This window comes from Sus scrofa, chromosome 7, assembly GCF_054392235.1.
Source record: "Sus scrofa isolate SSC_HxYL_T2T_F1_AM1 chromosome 7, Sscrofa_HxYL_maternal_Yorkshire_Landrace_v2.0, whole genome shotgun sequence".
In the NCBI taxonomy this organism is placed as follows: Eukaryota; Metazoa; Chordata; class Mammalia; order Artiodactyla; family Suidae; genus Sus; species Sus scrofa.
The window spans coordinates 64162243-64181646 of NC_139389.1; the positions used below are offsets into that span (position 1 = coordinate 64162243).

Here is a 19404-nt window from a genome sequence, read left to right on the forward strand (position 1 = left end):
CCGAGTTTAAGTCATCCTGCAGCTGCTTATCACCCAGGTTCATGACGTCTAGCAAGTGGGAGAGGCTAAAACTTGAACATCTCATTGATACCCAGCCCCCTCCCCCAATTATACCCTGACACACTCCCCTCCCCTACTTGTGCCTTGACACTGACCTAAGTGTCCCCACTCCCCGACTTGTACTCTCCACTGCAGCAAACACTTGCGGCAGCTCCAAGAATCTGTAAAAATGTGTTCTCTTGCCCTGGGGCCTTTGGACAGGCTGTGCCTTCCCCTGCATTTGCCTGGCAAAGGCATCGAGATGTAACCTCCTCCAGGAAGCCATCCCTGACCACCCTAGTCCCAGTACCCTTTTAAGTGCTTTCTTGACTCATCCTGACATATAACATTTGGCATTATGGTGGCCTGTCTTCCTTTTTCTTCCCCTGCCAGTTTGCAAAGCCTAGGTCAAGACCATATGTGTTATGGTTAGGTCTTCAGAGCTCAGCACACAAGCAAGCAGAGTAGGTCCTCAGTATTTGTCACATGAATGCTTGACGATCCCAGCTGTTTTGCTTTATTTGGAGGCTACAGCTTAGGTGCATGAAGCAGGCTATAAGACAGAAATGTGGCTTCTTGTGTACCCCCATCAAGAGGGCACAGTAGGGGATGCTCTGTGTACTCAGTGCACTGACACAAAAACCGTGGTGTCCTTCTTGCTAAAGCAAAGTCCCAGGCTACTGTTTTCTCACTCCCGGTCAGAAACAAATCATGTTCTGAGTGACTGGAGTCATCGCTCAACACCAGGAGCTGGTTTAGGGTAGGGTGAGGGGCAGTGGCCTTGGGGCTCCAGTCTCTAAAGGCCGAGGCCGGCGGGCTGGGGGGAGGGGTGAAGCGCGGCAGGTCCTGTCCCTGGGAGGCTGCAGTCACTGGGGGAGAGACAATGGGGCTCAGCATCTGCTCTTCGCTGGGAGAAGGGACCCTCCAGTGAAAAGCCAGGGAGAGCAGGGAAGTGTGGGAGGAATTGATGAGAAGGGGTGGAGCCAAGGAGACGCAGCCGGGAGGAAGGAAGAGAAGGGGAAGGAAGAGAGAAGGGAGGGGAGAGGATCCAGGCTTTTCCTTCCTTTCGATGACCTGGTCCTGAGCTACAGCCTTCTCTGGCATTGTTTCCTGCGGAAACTCTTGGGGCCCGCGAAGACTCACGTTTCTCCCCAAGCCCTGGCCACAGCCTAAGTCCAAGGGCCAGGCATCCAGCAGGTGCTCAATTCTTACTTGGGAAAATGAGATATGTGGCCAACTTTGCTCTGGGAACTTTTCCCCTGTCTTCTCCCCATTTCTCTGCAGAAGCAGAAGGCAGAGCAGGTCTTGGGAACACGCCCAGGCGCCCCAAGAAGAATTGGCCCTTCTTGGCGGCTCTGCCGAGCCCTGTCCGACGACTTGGAGTGAAGAAGCGGCTGGGAGTGGCGGGCTTCCAGGAGGTTGGAAGCCGAGGGTCCGGCCAGCCCAGGAGCCAGGAGGGAGGCCAGGCTGTGCCAAGCCCCGCGGCCCTGCAAGGAGGCAGAGGGAGCCCGACCCCAGCGCTGCCAACGGCCACGCCTCGGCGCCCCCCAGCAGTGCGCCTGGGGGCCGAGGCTCAGGCCCTGGTATTGGAGAGCCCACGAGGAGCCGATCCCAGCGGCTCCTCCGAGCCCCGGCCCCACCCGGGCCCTGGCGCTCGCAGCCCGCACCGCTCCCTCGAGTCTGGACGTCCAGGGCTCTGCAAACAGCTGTTTAAAGGCTTTTTACAGTTCAGTGCTCTGCGGGGATGTTTGTTCCAAGCCCATCTGCCTACTTTAAAAATATATAAGTAAAGAACACACCCAGCCTTCCACCTCTGGCTAGGGAGGGGCGGGCACGGCGGCCCCCGCCCGCACTTCGGTTGGAGCCGGCACCTAGCACCCAGTTCGCCCACCCCCACCAGGCTTCCCACGGGGTGGGGGTGGGGGGTCCCCCGGCTCTTTTGTGCCGGCCCGGGCCCCCCATTTCCATGCGAGGTTCTGACGCTCCCCCGCTTCAGTTAATCTTTGTTCCCCTTTTCTGCTGAGAGGAGAAAAAAAAAAAAAGAGAGAGAGAGAAAGAAAAGGAGGAAAAAAGGCGTGACTTGATTTTCAAACGAAACTCCCACAGCAAACAAAACCCTTTTAGAGAAATAAGAAAGGAGGAAGAAGGAAGAAAAGAGGGAAGAAAAAAAAAAAAGGAAAGAGAAAACCCTCCAGGCTTTCAATTTGAGTGGGAGAGTTGAACCGAAAGAAAGAGAAAGAAAGGAAGAAAAATCCTCTCTGCGGTAGAAAGAGAAAAGAAAACTTGGGCTGACAGGAGGGGGTGGGGGGTGGAAGGAAGTGAGAACACAAAAGAGAGATAAAAGGGCTGCTTTTCTGTCTCTCTTCCTCCGCGAGCCGGGTTAGGAGGAGCTGTTTTGCATCCCTTCACGTCAGCCCTGCCTCATTCCCTTCTTCCAGGGAGGGAGAGCGAGCGAGCGGGAGAGAGAGGGAGAGAGAGAGAGAGGAGAGGGAGAGAGAGGGGGGAGAGAGAGAGAAAGAGGAGCCGGAGGGAGGGCGGCAGGAGCCGGCGGCGGGCGCGCGTGGAGGCGGCGGCGGGCGCGCAGCAGCAGCCCGGGCGGTGGGCAGCCAAGGAGCCCCCGGCCCCGGCCCGTCTCGGGCCCCAGCGCAGAAGCCGCGCCCGGACCCAGGGTGAGTGTCCCGCGCGGCCCAGGCCACGGGCTCCGCAGCCCCCGGGGGCCGTGCGCGGGCGGGGGACCCGGGGGGCGCGGGGGTGGGTCGTGCGGCCGCGGCCGCCCCGCCCCCCGCCTCTCCCCGGGGACGCCGCGCGCAGGCCCGCGCCGCGCTGCAAACATGTCGTCTTTCCTTTCACTTCCACGTTCCCTCATGCCGGAAAGCTGGAGGGAGAGAGGGAGAGCGGGGGAAAGAGGGAGAGATGGCGTCCGGGGTGGGGGGGAGGAGAGGGGGAGGGGGAGCGAGCGAAAGAGGGCGAGAGCGAGGAGAGCGCGCGAAGGAGAGAGAGAGAGAGAGAGAGAGGGAGAGAGAGAAGCTGAAATGAAAGGAAAGCGCGGCGGCGGCGGGGCGCGAGGCCCGGAGGCGGCCGCGGCTCGCGGGCCCGCACGTGGGTGTCCCGGCGCCCGGCGCCTCGCCCCCCCCCGCCGCCCGCCGGCCCGGGACTCAAAGTTTCACCCCTTTGCCGCGCCGCCCCGCCCCGCCGGCTGCCCGCAAACTTTATTCTCCCGGCGGGTGGGGTTGCTGCGCGTCCCCGCTGGCCGGGTGGGGGAGGGTTGGGCGCGCCGCCGGGGTGTCGGGGACGCCCCTGGGCCAGCTGCACGCTGGGGGCTGCGCGCTCCGGACCGGGGGACCTGTTGAAGGCGTTCGCCGGCCGGCGGGGTCCCCACCGGCCTTTGCTTTGCCTCCTTAGTCTCAGTTCCCCTTCCTCGTCGCCCACTCTCTCCGTCTCCTCGCGGTCATTTTCCTAATTGGACAGAGCTGTGGGGTGTGATCGCCGGCGTCACATTAGGGGCCCCGAGGCTGCCAGGTGGGCACGGGACTCGGGAATCGACGGGACCGCCCCTGCCGGCCTGCAGAGCCCACAGATCGGTCCCTCGTGCCACCGCCCCCCAACCGCCGACTTGCTAACTAGTGCGTATCCCTTTTTTTTTTTTCCCCCAAACTTGCCTTTTAAGATGACTTTTATGGTTGCTGCAACTGCTTCCTTCCAGTCTGAGCTGTAGTTTGGGAAGATTTAAGAGGCCAGGGCGGTGCTTGCGTGAATTTTAACTAACCTGAAATGATCGTTAATGTATCGCTGAGCTCTGCGATGGTTCGGGCAAGGCGTAGCCGGAGGCTGGGCGCATTTTCACAGGGTCACTATGAGATGCTGGTCCTTCCCCGTCGGAGCGGTCCAATGAAGGACCATCCTCGGGGCCCACCCACCCTTAAGCTGTGGGCCCGCACCCTAACTGCTAAGGGCACCCAGAGCGCCTTTATTTCTGTGCAAAGTGGAAACTCCCAGCCGGTGTAGACTTGGAAGGGACAGACATAGCTAGTTCCAGTGGGCGCCTGGGAAATTCACAAAATTCCCCCACAGGTGTACCTAGAAGGACTTTGAACTTTGGGGGTCACCCAGCCAATTTTGAAGTGGATCTTTCAGTCCTGCCTTTGTACACGTGTAAGTAAAAACAGTCAAAGTTCATTTATGCAAACTAGAGGATCTGGAGCCTTATTTAGTCCGGGTTTTGCCCTCACCAGGGAGTCTTCAAAGGACCCGCTGGGCCAGGTCGCGAAGGGGTGGAAAACCACCTCTAATTGTCATTATTTTTTAGAAAACGAATTCTTAGTGTCTGTGGTCCAAGCCGTGGGCCTGTCTGGTTTTGATTTTTTGAGACTTAGTATGGTTGTCCCTTTCTTAGTTGTTTTAAAGTGAATGTTATTTTTGCTAGAAAGCTACAGCTTTGGTGATGGTTTTGTCAGCTGGCCCTCAAACCACGTGTCACCCTGTGCCAAGCACCTGCCAGTCTGGCAACAAGACCTCTAATTGGTCACCTATAGTTCTAGCCACGCTAGTGCTCCACTAACCTGCAGGACCCAGCTTTCTTGCATAAGGGCAGTGGGGGTAGGGCTGCTTTCTTTTGGGTAGGGGGAGTTGGCCATTCGGGTCACATTTTTCTTTCCTCCAGGCTCTCTTGGTTGTCTCTGTGCCCCTGGAGGGAGATGTGGTGAGTTGAAGTGGGAGCAGAGTTTCGCTTTTCTCAGAGCTGATTGTTGGGTGAGTGCTTGTCTTGAGGCGTGTGGCCAGTGGGCCATTGCTTCTGTACTTGGGCCACTTCCATTCCAACCCGAACTTTCTACCAGGGAGACTTATTTTAGGCCTGCTGTCTAGAGACAAGGTCTGGCATGGTTTTGGAGTTGGAGGAAGGGAGACCAGTGGGCCCACCGGAGCCTTTACATGCCTTCTATTTTAGGTTTGCCTTGCGGCCCAGGGATATTTTGATCAGAGCTGTGCTTGGAAAGCTCAAGTTTGATGTTGGACAGGAGGTAAATAAATAAAGGAGTCAGTACATATCAGGATGCTGCCCACAGCTCCTCATCAGGCCTCATCCTCACCCCCAGATCCCAGGGCAGGGGTTCATTTTGTTGAAGTAAGGAATTTTTGACTCTGCTGAGTGTCATGTTAATGGTGGTTGATCTCAGCCCTTCAACCTCAAAGCCGAAAGAGGACCTTGGAGGTTGTCTAAAAGAAACTGAGGCATAAGAAAAACTCCGTGCTTGAGATTACACAGTAAGCCGCAGAGCCAGCACTCAAACACGGGCTTTCGGGGTCCATTTCCAGTGCTCTGAACATAAGGCTGCTGCCTGTATTCCTGCTGGGGAACCTTCCATGTAGAGAATGAAACATGAAAACACGGGCTTCTCCTGCCTTCATGAGATAAGCAAAAGAAGGCCTTCTTTTCCAGGTGTGTTACTTGTTTTCCAGGTGTGTTACATGTACACTTCTGGAGGATGGGTGGCCGGTGTGACTACTTGGGGAAACTGGGTGTTTCTGGCAATGTCTACCAGTTCAGCGGGGCAGCAGTTTGGCCGTTGGGGTGGGCCCAAGTCGCCCGGCTCATTCTTTGATCTAGATTGCCTTCTTCCCGCTTCGTACTTGTGCGTGGTTGATTTAGGCCTGGTCTGGGAGAAGAACGGGGACCTAAGGAAGGGCCAGAGGCTCGAACTGAACTCTCTTGATGGGTTAGATCTCTTCATAGTTCCTGAAAACAGGTCTGTTTTCGTTTATTGCTAAGCCCCCATGCCTAGAACAGGGCCTGGCACTTAGTGGGGGCCTCAGTAAATACTTGTTGAACGAATGTACTGGACATGAGAAAGATTTCTCTCGCAGAAGGAACCCGTGAATGACACTCAGCGGCAGAGACAGGGAGGTGATTGATGGGAGCTGCAGAGTTTTGCAGTGAGTCATTGCTTAGAACAGGCTCTAGACAGGTAAGGCAGGAGGGGCTGGGCAGAGTAAATCTGGATGGGGTGGAGACTTGTGCAAAACAATAGAGAGATCTTGAATTGGACTGGATATGGGGACGACAATAGCAATCATATATTTGGACCAGGCTTGTGTGAGCAGGTGCTCTATGTGTATCACCTGGCTTCATCCTCACAGGTGCTAGCTGCTGCGTTGTTATTCCCATTTGGCAGGTTGGGAAACTGGAGGACAGAGGAGTTAGTAACCCATCCAAGGGCTTGGAGCTGGTATCCAAATCCAGGCCAACCAACTTCAAACTTGGCCTCCCTAGAATGGTGATGTGTTGAGACATCCCTGCTCACACCAAGGAGGTAGACATCCAGAGCTTTGGGGTTCCTAGAAAGGATGGCAGCAGAAAAATTGAGAAAGAAATTGTTGGTCTGCAGCTGCTCAGGCAGGGAACAGGCCCTCTGCTTCCTTTGCCAAGGCCGTTGTGTGGCCAAAGACTGTAAGGGAATACTTGTTTGGGGGACCTAACCATTCCCTAAGCAGAATGGCTGGTACCTATTTGGGGCTGCTTTGCACCCGATAAAGATTTAGGAGACTTTTTTTTTAAAGGTTGCTTTTCGGAGTTCCTGTCGTGACTCAGTGGTTAACGAATATGACTAGGAACCATGAGGTTGTGGGTTCGATCCCTGGCCTTGCTCAGTGGGTTAAGGATCTGGCGTTGCCGTGAGCTGTGGTGTAGGTTGCAGACACGCCTTGGATCTGGAGTTACTGTGGCTCTGGTGTAGGCCAGTGGCTACAGCTCCGATTAGACCCCTAGCCTGGGAACCTCCATATGCTGCGGGAGTAGCCCAAGAAATGGCAAAAAGACCAAAAAAAAAAAAAAAAAAAAAGTTGCTTTTCAACTTAAATTTAGTCGGTATGTATTTGAACCTTTGGGAATCTTAAAGCCAAAAGTGTTGCCTTTGGCCATGAGGCCTCCAGAAAGTGTGTCTCACAAGTGTCAGCCTTCCCTTCGTATTCCAAGGATGATGGTCCAGGCTGCTCCAGCCCACGTCAGCTGCCCTTTTATCAATGTTCTGCTGGTCCCGTCCTCATGGAGCTTACAGTCTCCCTGGGAGACAGACATTAAACTAATAATTACACAAATACTCTTTAATTACAGTTGTTATGAATGCTTCAAAGGAAAAAGTACAGAGACTATGGGAGCTGATAATCAGGGAGGATGGGGGTAAGAAAGGCTTTCCTGAAGAAAGGGCATTTAAACAGCCATGCAAAGGGTGCATGAAGAGGCTTTGACCAGGTGGGACAGTCCCTTGACCCTGATGTTCTATATGTGGCTCATGCATGCATCAGCATCACCTGAGAGCTTGTTAGAAATGCAGAATCTCTGGAGTTCCCATCGTGGCACAGTGGAAACTAGTATCCATGAGGATATGTGTTTGATCCCTGATCTCGCTCAGTGGGTTAAGGATCTGGTGTTGCCATGAGCTGTGGTGTAGATTGTAGACACGGCTCAGATCTGGTTGCTGTGGCTGTGGCTGTGGCTGGCACTGCAGTTCGACGCCCAGCCTGGCAACTTCCGTATGCCATGGGTGCGGTCCTAAAAAAAAAAAAAAAAAAGAAAGAAAGAAAAAGGAAAAGAAATACAAAATCTAGACCCACCTCAGACCTGCTGAATCTGCATCTTAACGAGATTCACGTGCATGGTAAAGTCTGAGAAATGCTGATGGCATCAAAGTCCCAAACTGGGAGGTCTGCAAATTTGCTGCGAATGAATTGGGTGACCTCGGGCAAGTCACCCAACTTGGAGTGACTTGGAGTAGTAACGAGGGAATGAGATCATCCCACAAGTTCCTTCTGGCCACTCAGATCTCTGGCTTTCGCTGGTGGCATGCTGTCTCCAGGCTTGTTGAGGGGAAGGACCTGGGATTACCCGGCATCCTCCTATGTGGTGCCTCTGATGGAGGCCAGCAGGCACTGCTAGTTCATGCCTAGTCTAACTCAGTAAGCACGAAAGAGGGGCCAGACCATCCTTGGGGAAAGATTGAAACTCATTCGTAAAGATAACATGGAGCTTTGTGGCCTACAGAGAGATTATCTTAAGGTGACCCAGGCATGATTTAACCCGAAGCGAGGGAAGAATTGGCAAGAGTCAGAGGGAACTTGAGGAAGAAAGGTGTAATGTTTTTGCCAAGAGTGGAACCTAAACCAAAGGTGGGAGGAACCTGCCCAGCAGTTCTGTGCACCTGAACATAATACATCAAGGATTGCCGTGGGCTTTTGCCCCTGAGATCCTCATGTCACTGTAGAGAGGTCAGAGGGCTGTGTGTGGGCTTCAGTTACACCTGCACTTGTGCAAAGGGTTTACCTTTGTGGGCGCTTTTTTAGGGAGAGGACCTGCAGCTCTCACCACCTCAAAGGGATCTGTGGCCTCCCAGGACTAGGGGCAAAAGGCCCTTTTATCATGCAGCACTTGCTATGTGCCGGGGCTCTTTTCTAAGCCCTTTCGGTATGTTAGCTCATTTAGGTTGAGGACTTTTCTAGGAAGTCTTCTGCCTAGTAAGTGTCAGAACCAGGATTGGCACCCAGGCAGTCAGGCCCCAGAGTTCCTGCTTGCAAAACCTACCTTAGGCAGTTCCCATCGTGGCTCAGTGGGAACGAATCTGACTAGCATCCATGAGGACGCAGGTTCAATCCCTGGCCTCGCTCAGTGGGTTAAAGATCTGGCGTTGCCATGAGCTGTGGTATAGATCGCAGATGTGGCTTGGATCCTGCGTTGCTGTGGCTGTGGTGTAGGCCAGCAGCTGCAGTCCCCAATTCGACCCCTAGCCTGGGAACTTCCATATGCCTCAGGTGAGGCCCTAAAGACAAAAAAACCCCTACCTTAGTACCAAAGCAGGTGGGACTAGGGGAGAGTTCTTTTTGGGAAAACAGAAATTGAGGTTACAGAGGGCTCCATGTTACAAGTAAGGATCTCCCAATTTTTTTTTTTTTTTTTTGGTCTTTTGTCTTCTCTAGAGCTGCTTTCTCGGCATATGGAGATTCCCAGGCTAGGGGTCTAATCAGAGCTATAGCCACTGGCCTACGCCAGAACCACAGCAACGCAGGATCCGAGCCGCGTCTGTGACCTACACCACAGCTCATGGCAACGCCGGATCGTCAACCCACTGAGCAAGGGCAGGGATCGAACCTGCAGCCTCATGGTTCCTAGTCGAATTCAAGTTAACCACTGCGCCACGACGGGAACTCCATGGATCTCCCAATTTTTCATGCATAAAACTGAAAAAGTTTTCCCAAGACTAGCCCATGAGAACCTCTTGGGCCCAACTCATGAGTGTTTGCAAAATAATAATAGTAATAATGAAGAATTAGAAAATAAGACTGCTGCAGTACTATTGCAAGGGATATTAAAAATCTCTAGAATCAAATAGAAAGTGCTTGGACACAGTCAACTTAGAGGGGTTGCTTGCAGAATCTGGGTTGGGTTCTGAAAAGGGAGATTAAAGGGTGCTAGAGGCCAAAGCAGGGCCAAATGTATGTCCCATCAGCAGCTTCAAAAGGTAAAGCGAGTGGCTTTAATTACCTTCTAATGAATGTGTATAGCTCACAGTCTGACCCTTCCCCATCCCCAGTGCCTTACCCCAGTACCGAGGGGCCTTTTGTCTTCTCTCTTACACATTTCTGTGCCATTTGAGTATTTCTCGGTAGGTATTATCTTTATAATCCACATATTTGTAAATGGAGTAAAAGGGCTATTAGAAGTGGGTTGATCTCTAGGGTGGTTTTGGTTTTGTCTTCTACAACCATCATTAAAGTTCCCATCGTGGCTCAGTTCCACTGAGACTAGCATCCATGAGGACTCGGGTTCGATCCCTGGCCTCACTCAGTGGGTTAAGGATCCCAAGTTGTCGTGAGCTGTGATGTAGGCCAGCAGCTGCAGCTCCAATTTGACCCCTAGCCTGGGAACTTCCATATGTCATGGGTGGGGCCCTTAAAAAAAAAAAAAATACAACCATCATCATAAAGAACTTTCTGATATTAAATACATATGCTGTACTGTGTGTATGTTTGGGGAGTACTGAGAGAATTGTTGGGGTAGCAAGGATTTTCTGTGCCAATGAAAGCTGAGAATAAGGGATCACGTTGTCACCCAACTGCCTTCCTTATTCGCCACCCCTGCCACATGTAATAAATAGGAAATCAAAATCAGGTGAGGATGGAGTTCCCGTTGTGGCACAGTGGTTAACGAATCCGACTAGGAACCATGAGGTTGCGGGTTCGACCCCTGGCCTTGCTCAGTGGGTTAACGATCCGGCGTTGCTGTGGCTCTGGCGTAGGCTGGCGTCTACAGCTCCGATTCAACCCCTAGCCTGGGAACCTCCATGTGCCATGGGAGCGGCTCAAGAAATGGCAAAAAAAAAAAAAAAAAAAAAAAATCAGGTGAGGATGATCAATGGAAAGTAGGAATGTCCACTATTTTATTTTATTTTATTTTTAAGCTTAAGCATTCTGTTAACCTGAAATGGAATCTATTTTCTACTTTGGGAAAGGTTTAACTTTCTAAACAGTAATGAATTTCACTGTTCCTGTTTTTCCTCCCTAAAACCCACTTCTAGATCATAAATATGCACCTGAATTACTCTCAATTAGTGAAATGAGTTTCCAAATCTGTGGATTTTACTTACACATCAGTTGAGTTTCATTGGACAAGACAGATCATTATGGACAGAACTGTTAGGCATGGAGCTTTAGGAAAACAATTGATTGCCTGAAATTCAGCACAGTATCAAATGCTTGTTGAGTTGATCATTTCGATAGCATTAAAGCTAAAATCAGCGTAAAACAAATGGCATTCCTTCTTAGGGAAATTGCGGAAATAGGGATTCTCATCATGGTTCAGTGGTTAACGAGTCCAACTAGGAACTATGAGGTTGCGGGTTCAATCCCTGGCCTCAATCAGTGGGTTAAGGATCCAGTGTTGCCATGAGATGTGGTATAGGTCACAGAAGTGGCTCCAGTCTGGTGATGCTGTGGGCTATGGCATAGGCTGGCAGCTACAGCTCCAATTGGACCCCTAGCCTGGGAACCTCCATATGCTGTGGGTGTGGACCTGAAAAGAAAAAAGACCAAAGAAAAAGAAAAAGAAATTGCAAAAATATACACTTCCTTAAGATAAATTTCTTTCAGTTAAGTGTATTTTAGATGTTCTTTTGCTTAAAACACACAGTGGCCTGTACATATGTAATAAAATCATAGAGAACTAGGTGCACACAAACGCACACGTGTGCATGTAAAGACAGTAACATGTGACCAAGTTCTGTGGATGGTGTTGCAATGTTCTGTGATGTCAGTTTCCTGGTTGTGATATTGTACCATAGTTGTGGAAGATGTTACCGTTAGGGGAAACTGGATGAAATTCCAGGGTAATACTCTTCTTTTATTCGGTTGTTTTGTTGTTGAATTACAGTCGATTTTGCGATGTTGTGTTGGTTTCAGGCATGTATCTGAAAGAAACGAAACCTCTAATTTAAAAGGATACATGCACCCCAGTGTTCATAACTATTTATAATAGCCAAGACTCCACCCTTTTAAATTTAGACGGAAACTCTAACTTCTCTGATGACTCTTGGTTATGATGGTTTGTCTTCTGGGTGGTGCTTGAAAGCCATCCCCAACCCCATTCCATTCCCAGTGAGGCAGCAGTGAAGGGGATGGACTTCTGGATGGGAAGGTTGTCCTGCTTGTGTTTGGTTAAAAAATTGTACAAACTTTAGTGACTGTTTTGTGTGCCATGTCAGAAGATATTCACAGGGACCATGCCTGAGCTGACCCCTAAGGAAAGTTAGGGAGCACTTTTGAGGCTGGTGGTACTGGTTGGTGAACTGCATCCTGGGGTCCCCAGGCCCTGCAGCCTCACCTCCTATCCATTCACTAGCCACAGACTGTCCACTGTGGACCTGCCATTACCTGAAAACAGCTCACCTTTGAAATTCTGAATTCTTCCAGTCCCCCTACGGCACAGCCCTCCTTAAAGCAACCCTGGCCACCCCTTCCCCAAGCTGGGAAACCTCTGCCTACTCACCTAGGCCTCATGCCCATGTCCTGCCCAGGCTGCCTCCCTGTGCCCCACCTCCCTGCCTACACACACCTGTGTCCCTCTCCTTGGCTGGCCTCTCCCCGGCTCCCCTCCCATTTCCCTTCTCCTCACCCTAGGCCTCCACAAAGAAGAAGTCACCCTTTCTATCCCTGCTGCCCCTCTCCAACTCTGACCTGCTCTCCTGGACATCTCCGGCCACCTCCTGATCGCACCTGGTGGCCTCTCTCTACTTGGCTTCTCTGTAGTAGGGCTGTCCTGAGACTTCCCCCTTGGGGGTTCTGGCTCGCTGCACTGTGTCTTCCTCCCAGCTCTAACCCTGCTTTTTCTGCCACTCCTTCCGCTCCTGGCTATGCCTCAGTTCTGCACTGCTTGCTTCCCATCCAGGTCTGTGGTTTCACCCTGCACAGCAAGGACTCTTAGCCTGTATCCTTGTCCTCCTGTCTCCTATGAACAGCCTTGAACTGGGATTACATTAGTTATAGTTTTGGGTATATAGGGTAATCTTCCTACCATCTTAATTTGTGTTTTCTGTTTCTTTTTCTGATTCTTTCTTTTCTCTCTCTCTTTCTCTTTTTGTTCCACTCTTTTTTTCTCTTTACAGCTTTGGAACTTATATACTCTATTTCTGTTCTTTTGATGCATGCAGACTGCATAAGTTTAAAGTTAGTTTGTATCCATATCTTTTTTTGAGCAATGCAGGGATCTTGGGATGCCTGATATAAAGTTACCGTTGTCCCTGCTCACATTCATTTGTCATACAATAGCTCTATCTTGTTTCAATTTTTTTTTTGCTTTTTAGGGCTGCACCCATGCCCTGTGGAGTTTCCCAGGCTAGGGGTCTAATTGGAGCTACAGCTGCCGGCCTACACCACAGCCATAGCAATGCTGGATCCTTAACCCACTGAGCGAGGCCAGGTATCAAACCCACAACCTCATGGTTCCTAGTCGGATTCGTTTCCCCTGTGCCATGACGGGAACTCTTTGTTTCACTTTTTTTTTTTTTTTTGTCTTTTTATCTTTTCTAGGGCTGCATCTGTGGCATACGGAGGTTCCCAGGCTAGGGGTCTAATAGGAGCTGTAGCCACCGGCCTACGCCAGAGCCACAGCAACTCGGGATCCAAGCCTGCAACCTACACCACAGTTCATGGCAACGCTGGATCCTTAACCCACTGAGCAAGGCCAGGGATAAAACCAGCAACCTCATGGTTCCTAGTCGAATTCGTTAACCACTGTGCCACGATGGGAACTCCTGTTTCACTTTTTAATACCACAAATTAGGCATGATTTTCAGTGTTCTGTATGGTTGGTTAACTGTTGATTTTCCACATATTTACCATTTTGTTTCCTCATGTTTCTCCTTGCATCTCAGACTTTCTAGAATCAGAACATCATGTGGTGGAGGTGTTTTAATCGTAAACTTTCAGTTCCTGTACAGCTAAAATTTTATTTCATATTTCTTGTCAAGAGATTGTTTTACTGGGTATAAAACATTAGCTTGACAGTTATTTTCTCTTAGTAGTTCAAGGTATATTCCACTGTCTTTTGACTTTCTTTATTGATATTGAGAAGTTAGTAGCCCAGTTATTGGTCTTCTTAGATGATTTCTTCTTTCTGGTGGTTTTATTGTTGTGATGGTGGTGGTGGTGGTGTGTATTTGTGTTCCCATGTCTCCATGTATGTGTGTTTTGCAGTTTAATGTATTTAGGAGTGGATTTTATTTTATTTAGCTAAAGATTCATTAGACTTCCTGAAGCCAGAGATTAATGACTTTTATTACTTCTAGAAAATGTTCATCCTTTATCTCTTTGACTATAATCTCTCCATCCTCTGGTGTCTCCTTGGGACTGCCAGTTAGATGTGTCTTAGCTCTTATTCTCTCTGTCCTTTACATCTCTTAACATCTTATTTTATTATCAATATTTTGGGCGTTTTGTAGTGTTTCCTGGGTTTGTTTTTTTGCTTTTTAGGGTCACACCTGTGACATATGGAGGTTACCAGGCTAGAGGTCAAATCAGAGCTATAGCTTCTGGCCTACACCACAGCCACAGCAACCTACACCACAGCTAATGGTAACACCAGATCCTTAACCCACTGAGTGAGGCCAGGGATTGAACTCACAACCCCATGGTTCCTAGTTGGATTCATTAACCACTGAGCCATGACGGGAACTCCTTTACGTGGGTTTTTAAATCCTCATTGTATTTAATCATATTAAACATACTTATTCTTTTGTATCCAGTGAGTCTAGTATCTGTAGTATTTGCAGGTATAGTTCTATCATTTGATGCTTCGGTTCACTCCCAGTCAAGAGAGCTTGTTTCTTCATGTGTTTTCTTGATTTTTTTTTCTTTTTTATTGCGAGCTTATGTTTGTTAGGTGAGAATTCTTTGATGTATGGAATGAGAGTACATTCTTCCAGGGAGAATATGTGTTGCCTTCTGTGCAACACCTTAAGGCTCTACAGACGGGTCGTTTATTATTCTTACCTTGCAGTTTTGAGGACCAGAGCCCAAGCCCACATGAGGGACTGCCAATGACCACAGATTCTCAGAGGAACGTTTTCATTTGCAAGTCCACCCACAGCTAACACTAAGCTAAATTCCTTCCTCTTGTCTGTGTACCACCAGACACCCCACTTTGTCCCATTGTTCCCTTTTTACCAAATGCCTCCTCTCCAAATTTGGACAGAGTCCTAGTCATGTCACGTCCAATTAAAAACTATGTATCTTCTGAGCCTTCTCCATGCCATCCCTTGCAGAATTAACCGATGCTTCTACATTCATTGGCTACCGTCACCTTACCTTTAGTCTGTGGGTGTTTGTGTTGAGACCCCACACTGGATTCTGAACTTTTTAAAAGCTCAGAGCTGTGTCATTTATTTCTGGAGCCCCCATGCCTGGCTTACTGTTGGGAAGAGTAGTTGCTTAATAGATATCTATTGATTGGACAGAATTCATGGCAAAATCAATATGTCTATTCTTCTTGAATAGTAATTTAAAAAAATCACAAGCACTAACCTACCCCATGATTTTGGATAAGTCCATTTTACCACTTTAGCTTTAAGTGGTAGATTTAAAGTGCTGTAAAGTGAAGGGATGCTTCCGAGAGCCTTACTTGTTCTAAGATACCGAGATTCGACTTAACTTGTGTGACTGTCTGTCATGATAACATGGGTCGGCTCTTGGCTCACAAATGGAATGAAGGGATGGAAGGACCGTGGAAAGAAGGTGCACGATTCTAATATAACAGGGCATGATTTGAAAGAGGAGAAAGAGAAGGGACTCGAAGGTAAATTAATATGAAAGGTGACATTTTAGCAGGGTAACATTTCAAAAATTCGTAACTTGAGGAGTTACTGCATGGCTTAGTAGGTTAAGGATCCAGCATTGTCACTGCAGGGACTCAGTTGCTGCTGTGGTGCTAGTTCGGTCCCCGGCCTGGAAACTTCTGCATGCTGCAGGCACGGCCAAAAAAATAACTTAAAAAAATAGTAAAATTTGTGACTTGAGACAACTTGATGGCTATCTAAAAAAATGAACACTTGAGGGATACGCAGTTTTTGAAGGCATGACTTCTCTGTGTTCTCCTTTACCTGGCAAAGCAATTTTCCCCTTCACCCCCACCCCCCAAAAAAAGAACACTTGGGAGTTCCCTTGTGGTGCAGCAGGTCAAGGATCTAGCATTGCTGCAGCTGTGGTGCAGGTCAAAACGGAGGCATGGTTTCAGTCCAGCCCAGAAACTTCCATGAGGTGCAGGTGCAGTCCCCCCAAACAAACAAAAAACACTTATAACAAAATCATTTTCAGACAAATTGAATATAAAAAGTGAATTCACAGGAATTCCCATTGTGGCTCAGTGGGTTAAGAATCTGACTAGTATCCATGAGGATGCGGGATCGATCCCTGGTCTCTCTCAGTGGGTCGGGGATCCGGTGGTGGTGTGAGCTGTGGTGAGGTGGCAGGTGCCACTTGGATCCCACATTGCTATGGCTCTGATGTAGGCTGGCAGCTCTAGCTTCAGTTCGACCCCTAGCCTGGGAACGTCCGTACGCAGCGGATGTGGGTCTAAAGAGAAAAAAGAAAAAAAAAAGGGAATTCAAGGAAAATACTTTCTAAGTTTGACTTAAAACCCAGAAGCCATAGAAGAAAAGATGAACATATTTGACCCTACACAAGTGAAAAATTTCTTGGTGGCAAAATAATCATTCATAAACAGTCAAAAGAGTCTCCTGCTTCTTAAAACTGGGAAAATAGTTTTGTAACATATATCAGAGATAGAGCTGATTTCCTTAATCTAAAGAGGAAACCAATAAGAAAAAGGCTATCACACCAATTTTTAAAATGAGCTATGAACGTGGATCATTCACCCAAAAGGAAATACAGGAGTTTTCCCCTGGCACAGCAGATTTAGGATCCAGCATTGTCACTGTAGCAGCTTGGGTTGCTACTGTGGCATGGGTTCAATCCCTGGCCCGGGAACTTCCACATGCTGTGGGTACAACCAGGAAAAGGAGATACAGATGGTTCTTAACCATATAAGGTGTTCAGCCCAGTTGTCATAAGAGAAATGTTAACTCTGCTATGGAGAAGTGACACTGGGGACAGATATTCTCATAATTGTTGAAAGAGTGTTAAGGTGGTACAACCTGTATGGAGAGGGTCTTGCCAGTATTTATTAAAAGTGCACAGGCAACTCCACTTCTGGGAATTCTTCTCACAGATAGGAGCATACAGGTGAAATGATGTATTTTTAAAGGAAGTTCATTATATCATTGCTTATAAAAGCAAAAACAAATAAAAAGGGAAACAGCCTTAATGTCCATCATTATAAACTGGTAAATAAATTATCCTACAATCATGCCTTGCAACTGTGCAGCTGTAAAAAAGAATGTGAAAGCTCCCTGTGTGTGGATGTGGTTGCTGAGATATTTTCTTAAGTAAGAAAGTAAGAGACAATGCCTGGCTAAGCAGCATTTTGCAAGGATTCCTAGTAGACTGGAAAGAGTGTTTTTCCCCGAGCAGATGCTGACTTTTCACTGTGTTCCTTTTTCTACATTTTGAATTTTGCACTTTGTGCATATACTACCTAATTTAAAAAATTTTTCTTTTATTATTATTATTAAAGTATCATTGGTATACAATGTTTCTTCAAGTTCTGTTGTACTGCAAAGTGACACACAGTACCCTGTATTGTATAGTAGGATCTCATTGCCCATCCATTCGAGATGTAACAGTTTGCATCCAAAAAAAACCCCCCAAATGCCCGTCCATCCCACTCCCTCCCCTTTACCCCTTGGGAACTCCACGTCTATTCTCCTTGGCCATGACCTGTTTTTTTTTTTTTTTTCTTTTTTCTTTTTTTTTTAGATAGATTCATCTGTTCCATAGTTTTGATTCACAAGTAACTGATACATGTGATATTTGTCTTTTTCTTTCTGACTTACTTCACTTAGTCTGAGAATCTCTAGTTCCATCCACGTTGCTGCAAATGGCATTAGTTTGTCTTTTTTATGGCTGAGTAGTATTCCATTGTGTATATGTACCATATCCTCTTAATCCATTCCTCTCTCACTGAACATTTAGGTTGTTTCTATGTCTTGGCTATTGTGAATAGTGCTGCAGTGAACATAGGGATGCGTGTATCTTTTTCAAAGTTTTGTCCAGATATTTACCCAGGAGTGGGATTGCTATATTTAGTTTTCTGAGGAACCTCCATACTGTTTTCCATAGTGATTGTACCAATTTACATTCTCACCAACAGTGTAGGAGGGTTCCCTTTTCTCCACACCCTCGCCAGCGTTTGTTATTTGTAGTCTTATTAATGATGGCCTTTCTAACTGATGTGAGGTGGTACCTCACTGGAGTTGTGATTTGTATTTCTCTAATAATTAGTGATGTTGAGCATTTTTTCAAAATTTTTTTCAAAGAAGAAGGTTAGGGTACAAGGAAGGGAGAGAAGAAGGATCTCGCCTTAGTGCTTGCATTTTTCCATAGGCTATTTTAGTTACTCCCCTCAGCAGCCCCTAGCAAAGTTACCATTTTTATAAACCAAGAAACTGAAGTGCAGAAGTCTGTGGATGATTTGCCCAAGTTCATGGGGAGAGCCTTGGAACCTAGCATTGAATCCAATTCTCACTCCAGGATCACTGGGCTCTTGTCTGCAGATCAGTGTTTTCTCCCTTTATTTTTAGCTGATAGCTCATAGGTCAAGGACCAATGGCCATGCACCATAGCCAAGGTGGTGTGTGTAGAGTGCCACCCTGCCTCCTCCAGCTGGCTTGCTGGCTCACAAGTCTTCCTGGGCAGAGCTCAGGTGGTGGAGCTAGCCCCAAACCCAGCCCTCCACATCAGACACAAATGAGGATTAGGGATGGGCTTTGCAGTCCTACCTTTGAAGTTCCCAGCTTTTATCAGAGTGTCTGAACCTGAACATGATTTCAAGGGAGCTTTTATTACTGTCTGTATGAACTGGCCTCAGGTAGGTACCAGCTGCTGCCAGGTGCTGAGGGAGCACTTCCTGGTGCCTTAAGCTGGTGCCTTCACTTTGTCTTATGAGGGGAAGTTTTCAAGGCTGAAAGTCCTTGGTACTTGGAAGATTCTGGAAGAACACCTTTTCCCTATTTACTATCCACAGGTGCAATTGGATGGCATCTCATTAATTAAAGGGAGGGAGAGGTGGTTTTTGGGTTTTTGGGGTTTGGTTTTGGTTTTTGTCTCATAAAAATACCTGCGCTATTTTCAAAGTAAGGTATTGACTGCTTCTTCTTTGCTGAAGAGAAATTCTGTATGGAGAACAAAGCTAAAGGTGTTGGTGAGATATAACACGAGGCTGTAATTTAGAGGATACGGCGTCAACGGGGGGACCAATTTGATGTCTTTTAAGAGACAGAGAATCATTGAGCACCACCTGTCCTAGTGTGCTGTATATTTGTTTTCTAAATTGGAGTCACTTCTTAAGAAGGAGGCAGGGGGATCTTTCGGGGCTAAGGAGTCCAGTTCAGGTCCATGGGCCTGAACGGGCATGTCCTGTCCTGTCACTGTGTTACTTGACATCTTTACAAGGATCCATGCTGTCCTTTTTTCGTCTGTTAGGCCTGTGGAAGTGCCTTAAACATCACGGAGCTGTACCCATATCAAGTGTGCACCTGGCTCTTTGCTGAGTGCATGAGTAGGTAGGAGGCCCCCGACCCATAAATGTTCCCCAAATGGATAAATTTTGATCTTTGAGATAGATTTTTAAAGCTTTTGATCAGAAAGAGGCCTGGGGAAGTTTAGACAGCTCCCATTGCTCCTCAGGTTTATCCTGATGCTTGAATAATTAAA

The 19404-nt window shown here is 48.2% G+C and overlaps 1 protein-coding gene across 13 annotated transcripts in view; it reads left to right on the plus strand.

Moving 5' to 3' along the window:
- The first annotated feature begins 1038 nt into the window (after positions 1-1038).
- ZNF710 (zinc finger protein 710) overlaps positions 1039-19404 on the plus strand; it is a 79119-nt gene continuing 60753 nt past the window's right edge. For 3 of the 13 annotated variants that reach the window (XM_084968641.1, XM_021098970.2, XM_084968640.1), the window contains exon 1: positions 2553-2708. Coding sequence is in view for 3 of the 13 variants with exons in the window: in XM_084968637.1 (XP_084824763.1) it covers positions 4734-4738 (5 nt within the window). In the remaining 10 variants the exon portion in view is untranslated. Of the gene's footprint in view, positions 1237-2552; positions 2709-3320; positions 3663-4110; positions 4192-4699; positions 4789-5352; positions 5477-19404 lie in introns of those variants that run through there. The other 10 variants (XM_021098969.2, XM_084968639.1, XM_021098972.2 and 7 more) reach the window with 9 other exon arrangements.